Raw genomic sequence first — 24,372 nt, forward strand, 5'->3', positions numbered from 1 at the left:
ATTTATTAACAATTTGTACATTAGCAAATCGTGGAAGGGATTAAAATTTAATTAAATCTTCAATGGTAATTAATTACGAACCAAGCAGTTGGAATAATGGTTGGATGCGTTTGAATTTAATTCACTTGTAATCCGATAATAAATGCAGATTATTGTTAACGTTATAACCTGTATTTCTTTTTTCCTTTTCTTTAAGAGACTTTTACATTGCCTATCATTTTCATGATCTACACAAATAATATACAGAGATTTAATTCAAGTAGCAGATCATTATTTAAACATGTTTAAATCTTAATTGGATTTAAATTAAAATATTAAATAAAAAAAAAGCTGGTAGATAAGAGCACCCTATATATTAATTTTGCCGTTTCTCAGTAACCACTTGATCGATCAATTAGCACCGATACCGGCAATTCCTGAGTCGACAAACGCAAGAGGCGTCTCGCAAACGCGTCGCGACGCTCGCGTGCGGTGACGCGCGGATAAACGCAACCACCCACGAATCAAGCGTCTCGGCGCAGACGCCAACTAAATCCACGTACTCGGAACACGAGCGTCGTTTCGTTGAACCGTAGAACATCGACACTCGTGCGGCGACCGCGACCGCGACAACGCGAACATCCGTCAATTTTCATCCCCCTCTTATTTACGAAAGATATTTCTCTCTTATTAATCTCCCTCCCGGGAGACTACTTTCGCGGATTTTTCCGGTCTCATCGCACCGATAACTCGTTGAAAGGGTGAATGTGAAGTGCTGGTGAAATGTGAACATTTTGTTGCTTCTCCTCGTGGTTTGAGCGGGAGCGAAGTTTACGGGGTAATCTGTTGATTCCTTTTTCTCATTTTTGAGTGTTTTTGAAATTTTTTTTATTGTGATAGGAAGCTTTTTAACCGACTTCGAAAAAGGAGGAGGTTACTCAATTCGATCAGTATATTTTTTTTTTATATTTTAGGATGTAACTTTGTATGTAGAATGTACATGACTTTCTATGTATGTGAGACATACATGATTTTTTGCATATGTGAGACATACATGACTTTTTGCATATGTGAGACATACATGTCTTTCTATATATGTGACACATACATGACTTTCTATGTATGTGACACATACATGACTTTCTACATGTGTGAGACGTATATGACTTTCTACATGTGTGAGACATACATGAGTTTTTGCATATGTGAGACATACATGTCTTTCTACATGTATGAGACATACATGTCTTTCTACATATGTAAGACATACACGACTTTCTACATATGTAACACATACATGACTTTCTACATATGTAACACATACATGTCTTTCCACATATGTAAGACATCCATGTCTTTCCACATATGAAAGACATACATGACTTTCCACATATGAAACACATACATGACTTTCTACATATGAAACACATACATGACTTTCTACATATGTAACACATACATGTCTTTCCACATATGTAAGACATACATGACTTTCCACATATGTAACACATCCATGACTTTCCACATATGTAATACATCCACGACTTTCTACATATGTAAGACACATAACAACTTTCTACGTATGTAACACATCCGTAACAATGTTCCACACGAGTGCATATATGTAACGTACTCAAAAATTGCACATCAGCAACATGTTTAGACACATCAGTGAAACATGTTCGATTTTATTGAACTTAAAATTTGATAATTTATGTTCAAATTTTGTAGTACATTTTATAATACAACTTTCAGTGCATTATTTCATTAAGCTGTTCACAACACGCCGCAATGTAAATTCAGAAGTTTGAGTACAATAATAAATTCCTAATTTAATACAAATTATAATTTCCTGTTAATCGTTGTATAAAAGACCATTTTATTTTCAAAAGCGTAATCCTGAGTAATTCTGACCCTTTGATCTTTGAAAAGAATTAAAATCATGTTCCTGCATATTTTGCTATTATCTCCGTTTTGATATAATCATTTTAAAATTTCAGTGATATCTTTACTGTTATGATACGCCATAACAACTTTTAGCTGCTACTTTATAGCGCAGTTGGTTTTCGTTCGTAAGACACGAACAACCTTTCAACGTCATTAAACATTCACCTTTCAAGATAAAATTTTAGAATCTACATGCGAGAATAATAAAACGTCGCAGTAAAGTTACAATTTGGATCTCGGTAAATAACAGCTGCGGAATTAGTGCTCTTCGTGCTCATTATCCCTATTTCGCACGAAGAATTCGCGCTTCCGCCCTACTGCGTCTGCGTTTGTATTCGCGTCTGCTTTTCATCCGCCAGAACGCATTTAGAAACAAAGAGAAAAGTCTCGAAAATCTCTTAAATCTTTTATGAAGAGAAATGTTGACTCTGTCCGCGTTTACGATATTTCGATTAGCGTCCCTCGGGGCTGTACTTGATTGCGAAATTGTTCTGAATAGAACTAAACAATCGGTAATCGCTTGGTATTTGTCCAAACTGTATAAACGAATTGACTAATTGTAATTAGGGAACGGGACGATATTGTGTGTTTGCTAGAAGAGCGAACTCTCCCGCTTTTGTAAATAGCAGACGAGGTTTAATCAATTTCCGATTTTGAAATTGACGTTTCTGTATTTTCGAAGGAATTACGTATTAATTTTTGTAAAATGGATTTTTAAATTGACGAAGGAGAGGTCAGTCACCATTTTATTTAATACAATAATTTGAAATAAGCATTTTTTAACTGATTCTATAATATGGCACGTGTGATGTATAAATATAATGAAACAAACAATAGTGGAAATTATTAGTAGAGAAATCATAACCTCAAAGAAAATTCATTTAACTTTATAAGTAAGTTTTAAAGTTGCTGCAAAGAGTCAAATTACCTTCGAGTGCAGAGGGTTAAGATATGTTTCCAAATTGCAAAATGTTCAGGAATTGTTAGATCACCAAGTTCTCAAATCCCTAAATTTTTGAAACCACAAATACTCACATTACAGAATTGTCAAACCCTCAAATTTTCAATCTCCCAAATTCTCAACCCCCAAATACTTAGATTTCTTAATTCCCAAACCCCCGAATTCTCGAACACCCAAATTTTCAATCTCCCAAATTCTCAACCCCCCAAATACTTAGATTCCTTAATTCCCAAACCCCCGAATTCTCAAACCCTCAAATTTGCAATTTCCCAAACTCTCAACCCCCCAAGTACTCAGATTCCTTAATTCCCAAACCCCCGAATTCTCAAACCCCCAAATTTTCAATCTCCCAAACTCTCAACCCCCCAAATACTTAGATTCCTTAATTCCCAAACCCCCAAATTCTCAAATTCCCAAATTTTCAATCTCCCAAACTCTCAACCCCCCAAAAAACTTAAATTCCTTAATTCCCAAAGCCCTGAATTTTCAAACCCCCAAATTTTCAATCTCCCAAACTCTCAACCCCCCAAAATACTCAGATTCCTTAATTCCCAACCCCACGAATTCTCAGACCCCCAAATTTTCAACCTCCCTCATTCTCAACCCCCAAATTTACAAATCCTAAAATACCCAAGTCCCCAAATTCTCAAATTGAATATTCCAACATCTCCATGTCTACACTCCCATACTTCAGAATAATTTCCCAGAGTACATAATGAGGTCCTCTCAGAAATATAAGAAAGAACTGAAAGACCGTAGTGCTTTCGATATTGGCAGCTGCCATTCATGTTCATCCTATTAAACTCAAACGCCAGCGACATTTTGTGGTATCTACATGTATTACAACATCGAACTAGAACTAATATAGACATTGACGTGGACATAGGTTTCTTTGAGGTAAATACTGGTCGAATTAAATATCGATCAACACGCGCTGCGTAATATTGCGTGCATGTATCATCAAATTCCTCTTTTTCGGTTTATTTACGTTCGAGATCAAACTCCGTCATGAATATGTAACATTAATATAAATAGTTTCGGAGAAAACTGTGTTTCAAAAATACTGCAAAATATATTATTGCGGACGTGTAACTCGCGAATAGTGCTATAAGTTGTAGGCTGCACGTTTAACAAAAAAAGAAATAACAGCAGTACGTAACGCGTCAATAAATTCTTGTTTGCCGGAACAATAAACGTAAACTAACGAGAAAAGGGCAGAAACTTCGTTACAAAACAAACCAGAGAAATTGTATCAACTGTACGTGCCATACTCACAAAATTACAGTTGCGACTGATAGGTTGAATGCGTCAATATGCTGAAAGCATTTCACTGTTGTATGTACCAACCGTAATTAATTAAACCGAAAAAAGGTGTCGTCAATCTCAGCAACATTAATTACATTTTATTCCATTGTACAGGCGTTTGGTTACCAAGAATTTAATAATAGATATTAATAAATACAATTTCTGACATGAATGGTTTGCTTAAAAATAACTGTTGAAGGTAATACAAGGCAACAAGTTAATGCAACTTAATAATTAATCTTTTTTTGAAAGTGGAAGATAGGGATATAGAAATATGACAAACACAGGATATGTGAGACATGCATGGATCTGGGAGATATTGGAATCTGGAGGATGTAGGGATCTGAGAATGTGGTGTTCTGAGGAAGTTAGGGAAGATGCAGAGATTTGAGGAATAAAGCGGAGGTTTTGGAGATGTAGAGAGTGGTAATGTGGGGACTTGGGGATGTGGGAATTTGAGGACGTGGGGATTTTGGGACGTGGGGATTTTGGGACGTGAGGATTTGGGGACGTGGGGATTTGGGGGCGTGAGGATTTGGGGATGTAGGAATTTGGGATGAGGGGAATTGGGGGATGTAGGGATTTGGGGATGTGGGAAATTGGGGACGTGAGGAATTGGGGATGCGGGGAATTGGGGGATGTAGAGATTTGGGGATTTGAGAATTTGGGAATGTAGGGATTTGGGGACGTGGGGAATTGGGGACGTGGGAAATTGGGGACGTGGGAATTTGGGAGCGTGAGGGTTTGGGGACGTGAGGATTTGGGGACGTGGGGAATTGGGGACGTGAGGAATTGGGGATGAGGGGAATTGGAGGATGTAGGGATTTGGGGATTTGAGAATTTGGGAATGTAGGGATTTGGGGACGTGGGGATTTGGGAGCGTGAGGGTTTGGGGACGTGGGGAATTGGGGACGTAAGGAATTGGGGATGTAGGGAATTAGGGGATGTAGGGATTTGAAAATTTGAAAATTTGGGAATGTAGGGATTTGGGGACGTGGGAAATTGGGGACGTGGGGATTTGGGAGCGTGAGGTTTTGGGGACGTGGGGAATTGGGGATGTGAGGAATTGGGGATGTAGGGAATTAAAGATGTAGAGATTTGGAAAAGTAGAAATCTGAAGATGTGAAAAATTAGAAATGTCAGAATTTATGAATTTAAAAATTTGGGGATGTTGTAACTTGGGGATGTACCTATATACCGATAAATATACTTTCAATAAAGGATCTAACTTAGAAACTTAAACATTTGAAGATCCAAAAAGAACTTCTACCTCTACAGATCTATAAATCCAGAAACTTAAGAACAAAAAGATTAATATCGTTATTATCCGTCCCCCCAATTACAAATCTGCAATCCTCCCAAGATTCCCTCTACCACCCAGCAAAAAACTTGCAACTTTTCACTTTTTCAGCAGAATTATCGTTGTTCATACACGACGTCTTAAAGAAAAGAAATGCCCCGGCGTATCGAAGTTTCGGAGTGCAAAAAATGGCGGACGTTGACGGAATACTAAAACCGACGATCTTTACGAGACAAGTTTCAGAAAGTAGAAAAATTACGCGCGAAAAACTTCGTCGTGAAAAAGTATCTAAATTTATAGACTATTCGCGTGATACCTGGAAATTGCATTTCGTGCAACAACGAGGTTATAACGAACGATTTATTTGAATAATGGTTTTTAACGACGCCGACGTTATTAGCCGGACAATTCTGAAAACGCTGCGGAATTCGTGTAATTCTTTTGCAGAAGGAAAAAAATGGCTTCTATCCCAAGAGATTTAAAAGGAAGAATGGCGCTCGCCTCATATTCGAGCATAATAGTGAGAAAATTGACGCTAATTAATGAGATTTTTAAAAGCTGCCATTAAAAAAGGCGCAGTTTTTTTTCGGATTGAAGAACTCCTTTTTCTATTATGAAGAACTTTCGGAATAATTTACCGGCGCGGTCTCATTGTCCGTTTTCATAAGCTCTTATCAAACTGCAGGTATAATATATTCTCTGTGCGGACGATACCGGTTTTAATCCATTTTCAATGTTCATAAATTTCGCTCGGAGCTCTTCGAGTTTATTGTGCTAATTGAGGGAGGTTGAACGAGAATTGAGTTTTGGGTGAATTTTTCGGTTTTGAGGATTTGGAGTCTTTGGAATTTGGGGATTTGGGAATTTTAGTGGTTGAGAGTTTGAGGATTTTGGGATTTGGGAATTTTAGTAGTTGAGAGTTTGAGGATTTGGGGATTTTAGTATTTGGGGATTTGGAGATTTGGGGATTTGGGGATTTGGGGATTTGGGGATTTGGTAATTTTAGTAGTTGAGAATTTGGGGATTTTGGGATTTTAGCATTTGGGAATTTGGGGATTTGGGAATTTTAATACTTGAGAATTTGGGGATTTTGGGATTTTAGCATTTGGGGATTTGGGGATTTGGGAATTTTAATACTTGAGAATTTGGGGATTTTGGGATTTTAGCATTTTAGCATTTGGGGATTTGGGGATTTGGTAATTTTAGTAGTTGAGAGTTTGAGGATTTTGGGTTTTTTAGCATTTGGGGATTTGGGGGTTCGGTAATTTTAGTCCTTGAGAATTTGAAGATTTTGGGACTTTAGCATTTGGGAATTTTAGTCCTTGAGAATTTGAGGATTCAAAGATTTGAGCATCTTTGAATTTGCTGTTTTGTTAATTTGAAAATTTAACACGTTTGAAAACTTGAAAATTTAACAAGTCATTTTAAACCAGTCAAAATAACTGCTTTCAGATTTCTCATTTTACATAATAAAATTTTATTGTCGCGATTTTATAGAAATGTCTGACATATTTTATTGAAGTAAAAACTAGTTCTACATGTTACTTGATGCTTTAGTACTCAACACCTCTAAAATACAAGATAAATAATATTTGAACCAAGTCTAACAGCCTCCATTGAACCAAGTTTCCAGAAGCCGTCGCTCGTATTTATCTCCAAAACAAATTTCTCGTTCTGGCCAAATGAACGAACGAAGTTACCATTTCCAGGCCACGAACCCACAAATTGACGATTAACCTGCCGATTAGGTGATTCCAAGCGAATCTTTCCAACCACTGAGTTTCTGCTTCATTACAGGCAACCCGTCGAACGTCGTCGACTTGCCATCATCGAACAGCAACCATGCTTCCGTCTGCTCGTTATCCCACGAACTAACGAATCCTACATTAATTAATGCACGAATCGCGACGGTAATTAACGTGACAGCTTGAAACGACGACGTCGATCGATTGCGGAATGATCAGCCATTTCTCAGACATTTGCATGCATATTATGTGCTGCTCTAACCTCATCAAGGACATTTATACATACGTGTCGATATACGTGTACATTTATCGATATCAGAACACGTACCATATGTGAAATTCTTTTCTTAATTGAACTACCAAGTGAACAGCTTCTTATACTCTGGCTATATCTTTTTTAGTGTCACAGAATCTTTCCTTTAACTTTTATTGATTTAAAATAAAATACATAGTCTGTATGTTAAATGAATAATCAAATGAACAATCATATTCTTGTACTCTGGTTACATATTCTTTTTAGTGTCACAGAATCTCTCCTTCAGTTTTTATTGATTTAAAATAAAATACACAGTCTGTATGTTAAATGAACAATCAAGTGAACAATCATCTTCTTATACTCTGGCTATATGTTCTTTTTTAGTGTCACAGAATCTTTCCTTCAGCTTTCATTGATTTAAAATAAAATTACATAGTCTGTATGTTAAATGAACAATCAAGTGAACAGTCATCTTCTTGTACTCTGCCTACATGTTCTTTTTTAGTGTCACATAATCTTTCCTTCAGCTTTTATTGATTTAAAATAAAATTACATAGTCTGTATATTAAATGAACAATCAAGTGAACAGTCATCTTCTTGTACTCTGCTTACATGTTCTTTTTTAGTGTCACAGAATCTCTCCTTCAGCTTTAATTGATTTAGAATAAAAATACACAGTCTGTATCTTAAATGTGTTTATATCTAAATAGATGTGATTTTTCCAATGCATCATCTTCCGTTAGCAAATCGTGCATCAGTGAAAATATTAAATTCCACAGGTACAGCAGATCGCAGGAAATGGTGAAAGGATGAAAGTTGCAGAGGAAACGGCAAAGTTTCACCGGATGCCTAAACTCGAATAAATTGGGCAATAAGATGCTCGACTGGTAAAAAGGAGTGAAAGAAAATTCGATGTGTATCGAGATGTTTGACTACGTCGGGGGAAAAGCTTGCAAAAGAGCGCAAAGGGAGTAGAAACGTCGATCGGGAACGGAAGGAAGCTCGACAATCGCGAGAAAAAGAAGTCGTGTCCTGAAGAAACAAAAATCGACGGAAGAAACAAGCTTCTGGCAGAGAAAGATCTAATAAGAAGGGGAAGCGAAGCGAAGGGAATATGAAGAGAAAGAAACAAGATTAAAAGGTTAGGGACGGGGTAAACAAGGACGAACTGATAAAAAAAAAGAAGAAAAAAGCTCGACTCGATGAATAAACGAACGATTAGTGGGTGGAAGCATGAGAATTCCGAGTGGATGTCTTACTTCGACTCGACGAAAGTACTCGAATGCACGTTACATCGGCCACCCTCAAGTATCGAGATTCATTGAGGGACAAAAATGGGCGCCAACCAGTCGGCCAGAAACGAACCTACTCCTGGAGAAGAAGGTGAGCAACACTCATTGTTAACCTCTTTTTGCTAACCACGCGTTTCGTTTTCAAGGTGAAAATATCCTCTCGATCTGAATTGTACTTCAGACGGCATATAAAAAGGGGTGACTTTTGTGCCTTGCTAGGGACGTTCATTCGTAATGGATCTCGATGTATTTTGTCAATATTATAGGGGTTTACGTGCTTATGCGGATAAATAGTTAAATATTTATTGGGTGTATGTTGATCGAGAGGGAATTTGTGGATGTTTGAATTTGCGAAGTTTCGGATTTGAACGTTTGGGTATTTAGGAAATTAGGGAATGAAGTTTGGGAACTGAATGTGGGAGATTTTGGGGTGGGAATTTTATTGTGGAAATTTGGGGTTTTAATGTTTGATCATTTGATGTTTTGGACATTTGGACATTTGACCATGTAACATTTGAATATATGCAAATATGCACATTTACACGTACGCAGATTTACACATATGGTCATTTATACATATGAACATTTACACATATGGACATTTATACATGTATACATTTACACCTATGGTCATTTATACATATGAACATTTACACATATGGACATTTATACATGTATACATTTACACCTATGCACATTTACACATAAGCACATTTACACATATGTCCATTTACACATATGCACATTTACACATATGTCCATTTACACATATGCACATTTACACATATGGACATTTACACATATGTCCATTACATATGCACATTTGCACATATGCACATTTACACATTTGACCATATGAACAGGTACACATATGCACATTTACACATTTGATCAAATGAACAGGTACACATATGCACATTTACACATTTGACCATATAAACATTCAATGACATGAACATTTGCTAAAATCCCAAAACATCGCAATCATATACCGTCCACAAAATATCGAACTCTCCACATTGAAGCTCTCTCAAATTTCCGAAAATTGCAAAGCGAATGACAAGATACGACGTCGCTAGTTTGGAAGCTACCATCACTAACAATAAACTTCCAACCGCGATTGTTCGCTTAGTTTGCGCAACCAACGTCAATCGAAGTGTACAAGTTTCCGCTTAATTGGTTCTTTGTGAGGCGCGATCCTGATCCTGAAAATCGATTGTTCAGCATCGATCTAGCATAGAAATTTTCGTCTGTTCCTTGTCTTGTTATAACAAACCATCGTTGTATTAATTCGTTTCTCGTTTCAGTGAACTTCGATCACTTTCAAATCCTGCGTGCTATCGGTAAAGGGAGCTTCGGAAAGGTATGATGCAAACTTTCAAAAGACGCCCTTTTAATTAAATTCGATGTTGTTTCTTTGTCGATGTTACGTTGTACTTATTGAACGAGTTTAATGAGTTTGTTACTTCTTTTACTTTTGTTTAACAGAGAGAAGGGGACTTGAATTATTAACTACTGAGAAATTCAATAAGTCAATTTTTGTGATTCAGTTTCTTGTAATTCTATCGAGATAAGAATTAACAAATTAAAGATGAACCTTTTCTTGTATCATATTATTTATAATTTATATTATGCATTATAATAAGATAAATTCATACTCTTACAGCCATTATAATTTTAATATTATTATTGTATAAAAAGTTTACTTAGTATTATTTTTTACTTGTATTATTAAATTTGCATACTTTCATATACAATAACTTTGACAAGATTTTAATAAATCTTTTGAAACTATGATTGTCTCGAGACCATTGAAGTCAACGATAAAACCGCCTGTTAATTACACTTGATCTACGAACCAAAATAAACCATAAAATGTTCATTTTCTCATTACCCCAATCTTTCGCTCTCGCAACACCCACTCCGGCGCGAAACATCAGATTCCAAATACCCGGAGGCGGCCTCATAATTCATCGTTCATTCGCTAACAAGCAATTAATTATTTCTTAATAGGTGTGTATAGTACAAAAGCGAGACCGAGCCGGAAATATGTACGCCATGAAGTACGTCCACAAGGGAGAATGCGCCGTCAGAGGAGCCCTGAAGAACGTCGCGCGAGAAGTCGAGATCCTCTCGCAATTAGAGCACCCCTGTCTAGTGAATCTGTGGTTCAGTTTCCAAGGTAAATATCCATTCATTGACATTTCGAATTACAACGTTAATCCTCTTGTTTGTAAATTGTTGAAACGGTTGTCTTCAGACGAGGAGGACCTATTCATGGTCTCCGACTTGCTGCTGGGCGGGGATCTCAGGTACCACATTCAGCAGGAAGTCGTCTTCACGGAAGAAAGCGTTGTACTTTTCGTCGCAGAGATTGCTCTCGCGTTGGATTACTTGCAGAGCCACAAGATTCTTCACCGGGATATTAAGCCTGATAATATACTGCTGGACGAGGAGGGTGAGTTACGTGATTTGGACTTATTTGTAGATATTGAACTGTTTTTTTAAGCTGTAGGTATACATTTTTTGGGAAGATTACTCCCTTAGATAGATTACTTTATTGGGTATCACAGATCTGAAGCGTTGGATCTATGCAACCCCCGAACGGTGCATTTTATTCTGAACTTGGGGGTTCTCAAATTTCTGCACCTCCGGATTCCTATTTTACCAAATTCTCACATCCCCGAATCCCGACACCTCCGAATTCTTACACCCCCCGAATCCCTACACTCCCCAATTCCTATATCTCCGAATCCCTACACCCCCGAATTCCTATATCTCGAATTTTCATACCCCCAAATTTCTACATTTCTGAATTCCTATTTTCCCAGATTCACACATCCCCGAATCCCGACACCCCCCAATTCCCATATCTCCGAATCCCTACACCCCCGAATCCCGACACTCCCGAATTCCTATATCTCGAATTTCCATACCCCCAAATTTCTACATTTCCGAATTCCTACGTCCCCAATTCCCCACGCCCCCAATTCCCCACGTCCCCAATTTCCCACGTCCACAATTCCCCACGTCCCCAAATTCCTCACATCCCCAAATTCCTACGTCCCCAAATTCCTCACATCCCCAAATCCCTACGTCCCCAAATTCCTCACATCCCCAAATCCCTACGTCCCCAATTCCCCACGTCCCCAATTCTCCACGTCCCCAAATTCTCACATCCCCGAATCCCGACACCCCCGAATTCCTACACCCTCCAATTCCTACAACCTCCAAATCCCCACACCCCCATATCGCTATGCCCCCAAATTCCCATATCTCGAATTTCCATACCCCCAAATTTCTACACCCCTAAATCTCCACATCCCTCTATCCTCTAAAGTCCATAAAGCTTCCGCAATATTTATAATATTTCCCATGAAAAACAAATTCGCGCGAGCGTCAATACATAACACCCGACGTTGTCGAAGTGTTAATCAGAGTTTGAATATTGGATCTAGTTTTATGAACGCTCGAGTCTATTATCGAGGCATATCGATGTAAATTTCGCAACTATCGGACATATTTTATTGTTCGAATAACACGAGCACGACCGCGCGCAAATTAAAGCACGTACACCGGAGTTCACACAAATTGCGTTATGCTCGTTCTACTTTGGAACTATAAATACGTTACTCGAGCTGAACGTTCTCTGATACGTACGTAAACCGAGGAGAATCGGCTTTTCTCGTGTAATTCTTACCGACTGTCTGTCAAGGAATTACGGGAGAAATGCATTAAAACGCTAACGAAGTTCGGGATTCGTTTACTTCTTTATTAACTATGTTGTTCCCGATGAGACTGACGGGATAACGGGGTGAATTAACGCCGCTGTAAGAATATTAAACGATATTAAGCAATCGTTATAATTTCATTAACAGAGCGACAACGGAATTTAAAATGCAATTACAAAACGTTGGACAAACTTACGAAGTTTGTTTAGTGGGAAAGTTTAAAACAGTCCGCGACGCAATCTAATTTGAAGCTCGAAATAATTAGATGATCACCTACTCGAATGACTTCAGAAAGGCATCTAATATCCTTGGAAGCTTCGAGATTCGATATTCGAGGCGTTTCGTTATCGATAAACGTAATTTTACACGTTGTATAACGGCTCGAGTGCTTGCGATAAATTCGTTAAAATTTCTTCATATAATTTCATTTTCGATGAACTTTATAGACTCTGTCGTTATTAAAATACTTTCGGTACATGTTGCTTCAAGAGTTTATTAAAAATTGGTGCTGAAAATGTTTGACTTCGATGCATAAAATTGATGAGGGGGGATGTAAGTTCATGTGTTAACAAGATGGCGGTCGAAGTATAGATATTCAGAAGACAGAGTGTAATATAAAGTTGAAATGTTAGGACACGTGTTATATGTTGGTTCAAGGTTTTATTAAAATTTATTGATGCTGAAAATGTTAGAACTTAATGTATGAAATGAATGATTGCAAGTGTAAGTTCATGTGTGAACAAGATGGCGGTCGAAGTATAGATATTCAGAAGACAGAGTGTAATATAAAGTTGAAATGTTAGGACACGTGTTATATGTTGGTTCAAGGTTTTATTAAAATTTATTGATGCTGAAAATGTCAGAATTTAATACATAAAATGAATGATTGCAAGTATAAGTTCATGCGTGAACAAGATGGCGGTCGAAGTATAGATATTCAGAAGACAGAGTGTAATATAAAGTTGAGACGTTAGGACACGTGTTATATGTTGGTTCAAGGTTTTATTAAAATTTATTGATGCTGAAAATGTTAGACTTTAATGTATAAAATTGATGATTGAGGGTATAACTTCATGTGTTAACAAAATGGTGGTAGAAGTGAAGAAGTGAATTATTTAGAAATGTCAAAATTTCCACCTCTCTTAAATTATTCAGAACACATTGAAAGAACTCAGTTAATATTAAGAAGCACCCGAAACGTAATATAACTCACTGAGATCTCAGGATTTGTCGTAAATAGGTGAAAGCACCCAAAACGTAACAACGCATTAAGGCCACCCCGAGATTATCCCGAAGCGATAAAAACGTGATACAACGCATTGAGATTTCGGGACACAACCCTACTATTATGTCAAAACGTGACGCATTGTGATCTCAGAACTTCTAAATATTATCTAGAAGCAAATAATTTCATTCATAGAGATACTCTTTTATTAAGATGCAAAACTCATACTTCCCTAATATCTAAATGCACCCGAAATTGGAGAAGAGGTTAAACAAATTAAAATTGATATCGAAGTAAAAGAGCAAGTACAAGACTATAATAACTAGGAAAAATTCCGTCTCCTGGGTACGTTCCTATAATAAGATCCCTGTCTCGAATGAGTTAATCTCTGACTCGAAAAGTTCACGTTCGCGGACTCGTCTTTAAGACTTCTTTCGTCGTAATCACATTTCAATCAGGGAGCGAGGAAGATAAATGAAGGGAAACCTGGTTTGCAGATGCTTTTTCAGGGCAGCGGATGATCGCAGGAATACCAGAAAATCAAGGGAACCTTTCGAAGCAAATCACGCTAAATGGAGAGTTCGCAAGGTGTACGCGAAATTCAATTACCGTGGGTTTCGTGGATCTGAAAGGGAACACGCTGCTTTTTAATTAGTAAGCCTTCGCACCACCTCTTATGTTCCATGTTAATGAATACGAATGACTGCACGGTGTATCGCGCAGATTGCAGCATCCTCGAATACAAATCGTTCTCGAAATTCTGGGAAGCCAGGAACGCGCTGCTCGCTTCGTTTGCATATCAACCTGATATTCGCTTTCTGTCGTATCAAATTGCCGATTTGAAAACAGGTGAATGCCTCAAACGGGTCGGTAACCTCGTCACTGTTACCGGGAAGCTCTAATTTTTCCAGCACAAACGCTTCCAAAAGCGGTTTCAATGAATTCCAGGACCTTTGAACTTCGATACGCGGTTGTGAAACCGTGAGAGATTGAAAAATAGAATCGCTTTTATACCGATTATCTCCCTTTCTGCTTCATCCGTGAAACCTTCCAACTTCGACTTGGAAATCCTCTATTGACTTTGTAACCTGACTATTGAAATTTGTACGGAAGTTGAGGCAAGTTTGACAAGGCAAAAATGATAAAGTCAAAACTGGAACAAAGACCGCCTCTAGCTGTATACAGGGTGTCTCACAACTGGTCCCTCAAAATGAGGGGTAGCTGACGTGATTCTGAATAAGATTTCCCTTTGCATAAATGGGATTTGAAGCTTCGTCTTTGAAGTATTAAGGAAAAACACGGACCAATCAGTGCGCAAGGTGAATTATGACGCGTAGAAATTTCGATGCATAGGAATACAATGCGTGGAAATTATGGAGCGTGGAATTAGGGCGCGTGGAAATACGGCGCGTAGAATTATGGCGCGTAGGAATTACGGCGCGTAGAAATTTCGGCGCGTGGAATTAGGGCGCGTAGAAATTTCGGCGCGTAGAAATACGGTGCGTGAAAATTACAGCGCGTAGAAATTTCGGCGCGTGGAATTAGGGCGCGTAGAAATTTCGGCGCGTGGAATTAGGGCGCGTAGAAATTTCGGCGCGTGGAAATACGGTGCGTGAAAATTACAGCGCGTAGAAATTTCGGCGCGTGGAATTAGGGCGCGTAGAAATTTCGGCGCGTGGAATTAGGGCGCGTAGAAATTTCGGCGCGTGGAAATACGGTGCGTGAAAATTACAGCGCGTAGAAATTTCGGCGCGTGGAATTAGGGCGCGTAGAAATTTCGGCGCGTGGAATTAGGGCGCGTAGAAATTTCGGCGCGTGGAAATACGGTGCGTGAAAATTACAGCGCGTAGAAATTTCGGCGCGTGGAATTAGGGCGCGTAGAAATTTCGGCGCGTGGAATTAGGGCGCGTAGAAATTTCGGCGCGTGGAAATACGGTGCGTGAAAATTACAGCGCGTAGAAATTTCGGCGCGTGGAATTAGGGCGCGTAGAAATTTCGGCGCGTGGAATTAGGGCGCGTAGAAATTTCGGCGCGTGGAAATACGGTGCGTGAAAATTACAGCGCGTAGAAATTTCGGCGCGTGGAATTAGGGCGCGTAGAAATTTCGGCGCGTGGAATTAGGGCGCGTAGAAATTTCGGCGCGTGGAAATACGGCGCGTGGAATTAGGGTGCGTAGAAATTTCGGCGCGTGAAATTAGGACGCGTGGAATTAGGGCGCGTAGAAATTTCGGCGCGTGGAAATACGGCGCGTGGAATTAGGGTGCGTAGAAATTTCGGCGCGTGGAATTAGGGTACATAGAAATTTCGGTGCGTGGAAATACGGCGCGTAGAAACTACGGAGCGTGGAATTATAGCGCGTGGAAATTACAGAAAAAAAAATTATATTCCTTAATTCAAAAGCGAAGCTTCAATCCCCATTTTTGCAAAGGGAAATCTTATTCAAAATCACGCCAGCTACCCCCCATTCCACTGACCTACACTAATTCTGAAAACCCTGTACATTGCAGGATGAAGACCCACACGCTCTAAGCATGGAATTTAATTTCACATCTCTTTGCCCTACATTTTATCTATCAATTCTTCGTATTAATCGAGCTGATCGATATTCATTTAATATTAAAGATCGAAATTTGCTGTACAAATATCCGTATGTATTTCATCTTACAAGATGGATCGCATGCATCACATTGACGACATATCGAAATCGTGTAACGTATAAATCTTGTACATTACATGACTTATGCATCGCAGAACTCGATCACAAATGCATAACATCCGCGGTGCAAGAAAGAATTGTAACGAAGGTAATACGATGGAGAACCGCTTTCGAATGCTCATCAAAGGTCAAAGAACGGCTACAATGGAGAACCGCATTATATTCTGGTGACGTAGCAGATCCGGCCATTTTCCTCTCTCTTTACGGGACACCAACCGACTGCGTTTATAAATAATTTCTACGCTCATCGTTTCACCCTGACATTCGTTTTGAAAATTTTTACCTTTGACACGATTGATTGACCCACTTTCGATTGCTTGTTTCGCAGTTTACCGCTTGGAAGCACGGATGAACTCAAATGTCACTATGATTTTGCGAAATTAAACAGCTGCCTTTGATTTGTTCCATAAATTACTTGGGCGTTTTTCAATGACGAGAATGTTTAATATTTCTTGAGAGAATTACAGAAAACAAAAGATTCCTCTGTAATTATTGAAGTAAGTTTGCAAAGCAGTAGGTATTTAATATCGCTTCTCGAAAGCAATTAAATCGCTGAAATATTCCGTCGCGGAGAAAACTTTTCGAGCGGCCTTCGAATTACAAAGCAGTCGATCTGCAAGTAAGATCAGTGCAAAATAAAAAATGGGGTTGTCAAACGTGTTGCCTGGAAGGCGAGGGTAGATGCTTCGTCCAGAGGTAACCCTAATTTCCTGCTATATTTAGCCGACAGCTGTTTGAACCTTGGAATTGCTTCTGCATCATTTAAAATTACGGGGTCGGATGTCACCCGTTGACTTTGCTGTACGCTCGCCATTGTTCGTAAAGAATGTTCTGTGTAGTGGTCGCATCGGGAGTCCCTTTTAACCCTTTCATCCTTTCAGCAGGTTGCACGGAGCTTTTAAAAATTTGTTTCGAATATTGTTCTTTTCGAACGTAATTTCGTTAAAATTCATCGAGTAATTACAAATCGAATAGCATAATTTGTTCGGAATTAATACGCCCGACACGGAATTTATGGTTCACATTCAATTGCACGTTTAATTGAAAATTACGTGCTAAATATGGAACTCTGTTTTATTGTAAGTCGACGCGAAACTTAATTGCATATAAACTCTTTGAACGAGCATTCTGAAAACGCTAAAGGGAGGAAAATGCGGCTCATTTTTTTCCCGTTTGAAAATTTCATATTTCATCGGAGACACGCGTAGAACATTGGCCGAGCTATTGAAATTCCGTGCAGAGAATCGATCAAAGCGTAACAGGATATTCGATCCTCAAACTTGATCGAAGTTATGCCATACACATGAACGTTCTGTTAACGTCGTTTGACAGATGCTTGATCACCAGCGATCGCCAGCTGACGATTAATCAACCACGTGCCGTTCATGTATCATATTAAAAACCAACCATTCTTCTTCTTGGTATCAATACACATACTATAATTTCATACAACTATGAGACACAATATGAACTTAAATAATTTTATCCAAGATGTACCTTAATAGGAGATAACTTCAGCTCCTACATAAATAACTATACTGCAAATATAGCTATGCAATAAATATAAATATAGATGCAATTAAAAATAGTAATATAATACAGAGACTATAATTTCATATAATTATGTATTACATACACCATGAACTTAAATAATTTTATCCAAGATGTACCATAATAGGAGATAACTTCAGGTCCTACATAAATAACTATACTGCAAATATAGTTATACAGTAATTATAAATATAGATGTAATTAAAAATAGTAATACAATACACATACTATAATTTCATACAACTATGAGACACAATATGAACTTAAATAATTTTATCCAAGATGTACCATAATAGGAGATGACTTCAGCTCCTACATAAATAACTATACTGCAAATATAGCTATACAATAATTATAAATATAGATGCAATTAAAAATAGTAATACAATACACATACTATAATTTCATACAACTATGAGACACAATATGAACTTAAATAATTTTATCCAAGATGTACCATAATAGAAGATAACTTCAGATCCTATGTAAATAACTATACTGCAAATATAGTTATACAGTAATTATAAATATAGATGTAATTAAAAATAGTAATACAATACAGAGACTATAATTTCATATAATTATGTATTACATACACCATGAACTTAAATAATTTTATCCAAGAGGTACCATAATAGAAGAAACTTCAGGTCCTACATAAATAACTATACTGCAAATACAGCTATACAATAAATATAAATATAGATGCAATTAAAAATAGTTGCAGCTTTTAATAAAAAAAAGTTTGACAATTAATAAGTTTATGAATGTTTAAATGAGTTTAATTCAAAATAACTAGAGCGGTTTATGTAACCAGGATTACCTTCTGCCTAGGACACGCACACGTAACGGACTTCAACATCGCAACGGTGCTGGAGGACGGGGAATTAGCCACGTCGATGTCAGGAACAAAACCGTACATAGGTACAAATTAATTGCGCGTTGATTCGTTGCTAATTGAGCGTAAAACGATTAATAACTCGCTTCGAGATGATTTAGTTACGCTGCAAGGTTCGAAATACTGTAAAGTAACTGCTGAATCAACGAAATAAATTCAATGAATTTCCTCTGGGTGTGCCTTTGTTCGCGAGAGTATTGTGAATTGAATGGAATAAATAAATTTAATCTGTCGAAAGTGGAGAATCGATCAATTCGGATAATTAATACGAGATAAAATGAATTGCCAGTGTTTAATCCTTTTTTGATAAATACTGTATACAAATAAAATTTATTGAATGAAAAATTGTTAGTGGAATTCTGAGTACGTTAAGTCTTTCAGTTGTTAATGATTTTAATTGATGTATTGACGGATTGTGATGATAAAAGAATTGATGATTTCAGCCCCAGAAATTTATATGTGTTCCTGCGAGGAGTATGGCGTCCTCGGATATGGTTTCGCCGTCGATTGGTGGAGTTTGGGAATTTTAGCCTGGGAGACCCTCGCTGGAGAACGTCCTTATCCTCTCTGCTCAACCACATCTCACAGAGAGGCTCTACAAATTCTCCAGGTAAACATCGATAGCATCTCTTCTATTTTCGGGGATATCATCGTACGAGATATCGTTTTATTCTCGATTCTGTATTCTCCGGATATTCTGTTAATTAAACCCGGAGTACTTTTAATCGCATTCACCCGAATATGCATCGTCAACCATGACTCTCGTATCAAGATCATAAAGGCCATTTACGAAATACAATTTCTGTTCCTGCAACTACTGAATTAAACTTATCCACTTTCGAATGATATTTTCCGTAAAACGTGCCTCGGAAAATTTACATTTCGAAAAGCGTAGTAAAAGTTTCCGGACGTTGAATAAAAAAGTATTATGTAGAAGGAGAGACCGACACCAGCCGAATGGAGTTGCTCGATACGGGAACTCCTCGACAGACTATTAACCGTGGCGCCAGGCGCCAGGGTGTCGACGTTAAAGGAACTGAAGCAAGTGAGCGTAATGAGAGACCTAGACTTCGACAAAGTGTTGAACAAGCAAATCAAACCACCGTTCACACCGCCAAAGGATCACCTGAACTGTGATCCGACGTTCGAGCTCGAAGAGATGATCATAGAGACGAAGCCGCTGCACAAAAAGAAGAAGCGCCTGGCGAAGCAAAGGTGAGAAGATTACAGGGAAATTATTTCGTTACACGGTATTGAAACTCTCTAGCGATATCCTCTAATGAATTACGCGTCGGTGATTTTCTTCTACCCCTCGGAAAACAACGATTCTTGAACGAAGTGTTCCGCGCGTCGCTTCACCGATGACACGAGGTTAACTCGAACAATTTGCTTACGCTCGTCAATTTTAATTCAATTCGATTCAATTCCGTCGAAGAGTCACTTGTCTGTCGCTTCTAAATTGCGAATTACTTAACTCGATGAATCCCTGTTTTACGAGGATCGTAAACGCAAGGGAGAGGTTATCCGCACGACCATAATTTTCTGCTGAACCAAGGAAATAGGTTTCCCTTATTATTCGAGTAGATCCCTGAAAATCGAGCATCCTCAGGAAGATCTCGTTGCGGAAGGCGCCGGGCCGAGCGTGGATCTCAGGAGATTAGCATTCATCCCGGAATATCGTGTGTATAATCGGGAGCGCGAGATGGAGAGACAAGAACGGGAGAGGAAGGAGAAACAGTGGGAGGAGGAACTGAACACTGCCATGAAAGGTGCCGAGGAGAGGTTAAAGTGAGTCCAATTATGGTTCTAGTTAATTATGCTCTCTGTAATGGAACACGTATGTCTAATACCAAGTATATAATTCTGAGTTTCTTGTTACGTACTTCTAAACCTCCAAATTCCTAAATTTCCAAATTCTCAAACAGCCTAAGTTCCCCTAATCGACAATTTTCCAAATTTCACCGTAGTCAACATATCGAACCACGTCGCTATTCACGAATGCTTCCAACAATACCCACAATCTATCAATAATACATCTAAACCTATTCAATATTAAATTGATTGTAACACTCAATACAGAAATCGATAGGAAAATAAAAAAGGGGGTTAGTTTGCGTAGAGCTCTTGGAGCTCCGGCTGTCGACGGAATCGTAAATTTTTGATCGTTCGATAAATCTCTAAAGCTAGACTCTTCGTAAGAAACTGTTGAATAAGCGATCAATGCTTTTAAGCCATCATTGTTTCGTCGAATTCGCTTGAAAGATAAAACAAAGCCATCAGGAATAACGTAGCGTCTTCGACTCCCCTATAAATACAACGGTGGCGTGAAAAACTTATAAACGCTCTTGAAAAGCTTCGATCTCGTTCTTCGCGATATCTTTGGACCACGGCCAATTGCAACAGAGGTCGGCTACTGTAAAGCGAAGACTTACAAACCGTGAACAGTTTCTGATACGCTTCGTTTTCTTAGCACACAAACTGTCTCTCAATCAAACGAGCGGACAGGGTGGTCCGTGTAACTTTATCGACTGGAGTATTTACTTCGCTTTTCGTGTTGCGGAAAATTAGTCAAAAGAATTTTTAAATTAATTTTAATTATCGGTGTAATTACTGAATGGTGCAAAATTAGATTGGCAATATTTACAGCTATTAAATTATTATTTGATACAAAGATACTAGCAGTATCAAGTTTATTTATGTTTATTAAAGGCTTGTATGGCATATTATTTTATGAATCATGCAGTGAACTTTAGACTGCTTAGAAACACGCACGTTTGCGTTTTCAGCAACTACAGAGATCTACAATCTGAGCTCTCGAAATGTTAAAAGATTGTGATAATAGCTGCGTAGGTAATTTTGAAATCTGAAAATTTTTAGCGAGACCCTCCCTCCCACAACGTTCGTCGATAACTGACCTGTTGGGCCGCATGCCCCCCCTATTTATACCTTTCAATACCCCCGACTCCAAATCAATCGGAGGTCGCGAACCCCGCGTATCTTTGACACTTTAAATACCATATCATTCATATCTGCATGACTTTAATTTTTGCATACATCACTCATTTTTGCAAAACGATTTCACGCCACAAATTATAAATAATACTTGAGCTATACCAAGAAATAGTTGCTTTAATAATTCTTTAGAAACAAACGTTAATTATACCAAGCGTTCAAAACAACTTTCTGTATGGAATAAAGACTTTGCAAGAAAATACAGAATAATTCTATTCTTTTACAAATAAGGAAATAATATAAATAAAAAGAATCTTGAAAATCAACTCCATGAAAATAAATTTGATTTAAATGAAACAGTGGATGTTAAATGGTAAGTGAACATATAAAAATTACAGGATAAAGCAACAACCGGCACAACGAACCGGAAATCGGCTAAGCGTGTCAACGACGAGCGTGAAGACGCGTATAAATGCGTCACCGAGGCAAGGAAGACGTGCGAGCACCGCAACGTCGTCGGATATTGACTACATCGACGCGAGTCCAGAGCCTTCCACGTCGTAAAACTCCTGTTGGACGTTTCTTTGTACTACGAGGGTGAAAACGCATCTTCGAAGACAAACTAAATCTATCATCGTTGAAATTTACCCTCGTCTATTGGTCCTGGCGCGTGGAATATTCAGAGGGTTTACTTTCCATTACGAGAAGAAAGCATTCTAGTCCTTGAAACAATGGATCCTTTTTCAATCCCGTAAAACTTACGAACACTATGTGATATTTGTGCAGCCGATAAAGATAAAATAGATGAAGATGATTGAATACACTTCTTATTTTTGTTTAAGTAAAGCGTTGTAAATCGATCGATATTTATTTTAGAGTATAGAAGGGAGCGCTAGTTAAGGCACGAGGGTTATTCAATGAATGTCACAATTTTCTTTTCAACCCAGTTCCCTCGATGAAATATTTTTCGTTGGTTTATTAGATTTCTTATGTAGGCGATAAAAAGTTCGAGTTAATTTTCTACATTCATTTTTCGTATCTTTATTACCGTGTAACTTAATAGCGTCCGCAGGTTCCTTGAGACGACAGCGTGAAAAGGAATCTTATTGCACGATGATGTAGAAAAATCTGAAATGGTTTTATACCCTTTGAAGAAGTCTTTAAATACTGTTTTTAAAGCACACTTTTCGAAAGAAATTGAACGAAACTGTCGCCTTTTAATTAATTCTCAAGATCTTAACTTAATGTCTTTCAAAATAACATCTCGCTTATTTAGATAAGTTTTTTGTGCCCTTAATTATTGAACGACCCTCGTACACTCTGATCTCATAAAAGAACATTTTCACCTTAAACTATTCCTTTTATAAAAAGGGTAAGGAAACTTGACCAAGTAGAACGTCCTTTTAGAGTGCATTTGACCAAAGATTTTCGATGGGAAAAAATGAAGTTGAAGCATGCGGTCCAAGGGAAATTTCGAACTATCGTACGACTTACTTATTACTTGGCTCGTACGTGCTAGTTAACTTCCCTTTTAGAAAGTTACGATACTAACCGAGATAGTCAAAGAAGAGTTCTTTTTCAGTCACATATTGAAATTATAGCAACACGAAAATCATCTTGTAATTAGTTTGTTGCGATTAACACGTTGAGTGAATGGTTACGCGATTATAACGCGTTATACCCATCACTACCGGAGAGTTAATTTCGAGGAACAAGTAGTAAGTTTACATCGGAAAATCTATCGCCTGTTGAATAATTACAGCATTCCATACCCTTACAGTCCTTTCCATTTCGACATTCAGCGTGTTAACGTCAACGCCTTTTCTCGACTCGTGTCCTTAATCCGATGTATCTCTGCCACAACCTGCATACCTCAGATATACCTTTGATCAACGATTGCACTTCTGATAATCAACCAGCGAACACCAAAAAACGATGTAATTTTATAAAGTATCGTAAGAGAGAAAGAGAAGAGTACACGAGACTAACTTGTAACATGTAATCTAGATTAAATGATTAAACGATTATGAATATTTGTCCTTTGCCTTATTTCTACGCAGTTAATCGATTTTATAATCACAAATATTTCCTCAGCAAACATTTGAACAAGGGAAACTCGATAACGGTTTGCTCCGTTGGTCCATGATCCATTTGCGTTCGAACGGATGTAAGCTTGCAACGGTAAGACCAAATTGATGAAACGAATCTTGCGAGAGATTTCTCTTAATTAGTGTTTACTGGGAAGGATTATAAATAGAGATTTGCACATTAAACGTGTCTTGCCGAAGGAGTGCCGAATAATCGATAATACTGGCGCCGTTTCGTGAAAGGCTGAGGGTGAAACGACCCATATTCATCGTTGATTTCTACTGTTTTTGTTTAGATCTAGGAAATACAAAGATACTGTTACAAATTATAATTGTCAACTGTTAAATAAAAAAGAACGTATTAACTACCTATTTGATGTATTTTTGTTCATAAAATATGCTAAAAGTATTTTCATTATACCAGCGT

At 38.1% G+C, this 24,372-nt stretch overlaps 1 protein-coding gene across 3 annotated transcripts; it reads left to right on the forward strand.

Annotated features, from left to right (window-relative positions):
• The first annotated feature begins 564 nt into the window (after positions 1-564).
• LOC100880905 (serine/threonine-protein kinase 32A) lies at positions 565-23,891 on the forward strand. Of its 3 annotated transcripts, XM_003703823.3 has the most exons (10): positions 568-817; positions 8,273-8,876; positions 10,093-10,148; positions 10,799-10,967; positions 11,046-11,243; positions 18,843-18,932; positions 19,350-19,516; positions 19,841-20,121; positions 20,491-20,694; positions 22,257-23,891. In XM_003703823.3, the coding sequence occupies exons 2-10, from the start codon at positions 8,828-8,830 to the stop codon at positions 22,420-22,422; spliced, it is 1,380 nt and encodes a 459-aa protein (XP_003703871.1). In that variant the 5' UTR covers positions 568-817; positions 8,273-8,827; the 3' UTR covers positions 22,423-23,891. The 3 variants fall into 3 exon arrangements, with proteins under 3 accessions (XP_012141673.1, XP_012141671.1, XP_003703871.1); XM_012286281.2 differs by lacking the exon at positions 10,093-10,148 and having other exon boundaries at positions 567-817; XM_012286283.2 differs by lacking the exons at positions 10,093-10,148; positions 18,843-18,932 and having other exon boundaries at positions 565-817.
• Positions 23,892-24,372: the final 481 nt, after the last annotated feature.

This window comes from Megachile rotundata, chromosome 9, assembly GCF_050947335.1.
Source record: "Megachile rotundata isolate GNS110a chromosome 9, iyMegRotu1, whole genome shotgun sequence".
Classification (NCBI taxonomy): domain Eukaryota; kingdom Metazoa; phylum Arthropoda; class Insecta; order Hymenoptera; family Megachilidae; genus Megachile; species Megachile rotundata.

Excerpts from the sequence above, each read along its gene's own strand:
- LOC100880905 (XM_012286281.2), top strand. The coding sequence starts at position 8,727 with ATGAGAATTCCGAGTGGATGTCTTACTTCGACTCGACGAAAGTACTCG. Across the intron at positions 19,517-19,840 it reads AGGCTCTACAAATTCTCCAG|AAGGAGAGACCGACACCAGC; the intron begins GTAAACATCGAT and ends AGTATTATGTAG. Across the intron at positions 20,122-20,490 it reads AAGCGCCTGGCGAAGCAAAG|ATCCCTGAAAATCGAGCATC; the intron begins GTGAGAAGATTA and ends TTATTCGAGTAG.